The 2,194-nt window shown below is 43.3% G+C and overlaps 1 protein-coding gene across 1 annotated transcript in view; it reads right to left on the bottom strand.

Annotated features, from left to right (window-relative positions):
• Positions 1-2,194, bottom strand: part of DNAH5 (dynein axonemal heavy chain 5) — a 555,556-nt gene that overhangs the window by 429,327 nt on the left and 124,035 nt on the right. The window contains exon 14 of the mRNA XM_019521239.1: positions 1,267-1,588. Within this exon, the coding sequence (XP_019376784.1) occupies positions 1,267-1,588 (322 nt within the window). The remainder of the gene's footprint in view (positions 1-1,266; positions 1,589-2,194) is intronic.

Consider the following 2,194-nt stretch of genomic DNA (forward strand, 5'->3'; position numbering starts at 1 on the left):
TGTTGTGGTAGGCGGGCAGGCAGGGAAGCAGTGAAAGCTGTGGTGGGCACAGGCTTCCAGTTGGGAGTAGCAGGGATGGGAGTGGGCAGGGCCAGGACCAGACTGGGCTCGCCTTCTACTGAGTTCTGCTGACTTCCCCTGGGTTCTACTGCCCTTTTCTCCCGTCATATTTGACAGGCAGCCAGGAGCAGAAAATATAATTTTTTTTAGGGACCCTGCAGGCTGGGTACAGTGGCCTGGTGGGCCAGATCCAGCCTGCAGGCCATATTTTGCCCACCACTGGTCTATCTAGTTTCATCTAGGCTGTGTTCCCTTAGCTTAATTAATAAGAATGTTGTGGGAGACAGTGTTGAAAGTCTTGCTAAATTCAAGGTATATCACACATTCACTGGTCTTCCACCCCTACTCAGAGCCTGTCACCTTAATACCAAAGGAAATCAAGTTGGTCAGGCATGACTTGCTTTTTTATGAATCCATGTTGGCTATTGCCAATCACCTTGTTCTCCACTAGGTACTTTGAAATTGTTGAATAACAAAAACCTGATAAAATAAGATATGACTTGACATGTTGATCAACTTCTACCACTTCACTTTGTGCTAAAGTACATGTTGGAAAAGAAGCCATGAGCAGGTTCATTCTTCCTTCTTGTACTGACTACAAAGTATAACCCTCACCTCATTACTTCATACACTGGAAGTCTGTATGCATCTCAGACAGCCCCCTAACACTTAGTAGCAAACAGCAAAGATATAGCTTGCCTGTACTGTGTAGGATGTCTGCCTGTTTAAGAACTGAGCTAAACTTTTCACAAGAATATTGAAGAGTGCCTTCAACAACCAAAGTCTGCAAAATGTAGGACAATGCAGGATACAATAGAGTGCGATAAGCTGCTAATATGCCTATTATGGTACCTTGATCATCAGTTTTATTCTATGGCAGCCTGATTCCACTCTAAGTAACCTATAAAGTTCTCTGAAGTTAGCTGTTGGCCACAGGCCCTAAAGCAACCATATGGCAGTGACTATGCCACCTGCCTGGTCATTCTACTACCCACCCAACATTGCCTCAAAGCTAAAAATTATGGCAGGGTCAACTGGAGACATTTGCCATCCAATGACACTCCTCATGCAAATGGTTATCTTAGGTGCTGTTCAAATACAGTATACTAATGCAATAAATCCATAATCTATCATTAACATACTTATCTCTCAAATATGCTGGAGACACTTTCACTAACAATCATAGTATCAAATGAAAAATTTTACCTGCTGCATCCATCTTCTGTGATAAATAACCTCAAACTCCAAGAGGACTTTTGCCACTTTGTTGTAGTTGCGGATTATGCGCTTGGCTTCTGATGACTGCAGAACATTGGGATGCTGCTGGAAAAGATCCATTGGTTCCCGGATCCTGTGGAAAAGTTGGCGTGCCCACAAGATCTTACCAGCTATTGGAGGCAGGTTACGAGCCAAAGGAGGATCATTTTTCTGTTTGGTGTACAACTTAGAGACCATCTCTACATCATGATTATAGTTCAAAAGGATATCCTGGTATTTTTCATCTATACCAAGACTAGGGATTCCTAATCTGTTAAAAAAAAGGATTATCATCACCTGAAAATTGCAGTGCTTAAGAGATTCTCTCAGAATCCGTACTTCTTTCCACCTCACGTATATTCATTCGGACACACATTTTTATATTCATATCCTGATATTCAAGAAAAACTCCTACAATACATAGTCAAACAAACTATAGCGAGGGCTTGGATCATGCAGGAAACAAGGGCACAGACAGAAGCAATAATTTTCACCCAATCTGGTCACAGAAAGTAGTCTATTAGGCATGACCAAACAACTGCAAACAGCTTTAAAATGGCCAGGTGAAAATATGCCCCCTCATTACATGTTCAGTATAGAGGTGGGGAGGGGGTGGGGTTCAGCCCTCATTGGAAGGTGGGGCAGGTATATTGGAGCCTCCTTGAGGTTTGGGGGTGGGGGGCTCTAATTCACTGAACCCATTCTCTAGTGGTAGCTGGGGAACCTTTAGAATTGGAGCCCCCCCTCATCCTCCAGCAGGGGCTGAAAACCTAAAAATGACTGCCCAAGCCCAATGCATTGCTACCTGATGATCGCTCTGAACAGACAATACCAGTTTGCTCGCACAAGGAAGTCCTACGCTAAAAAAAAAAAAAAA

The sequence above is a fragment of the Gavialis gangeticus genome, unplaced genomic scaffold, assembly GCF_001723915.1.
Source record: "Gavialis gangeticus isolate Ggan-Ray unplaced genomic scaffold, GavGan_comp1, whole genome shotgun sequence".
NCBI classification, from domain to species: Eukaryota; Metazoa; Chordata; order Crocodylia; family Gavialidae; genus Gavialis; species Gavialis gangeticus.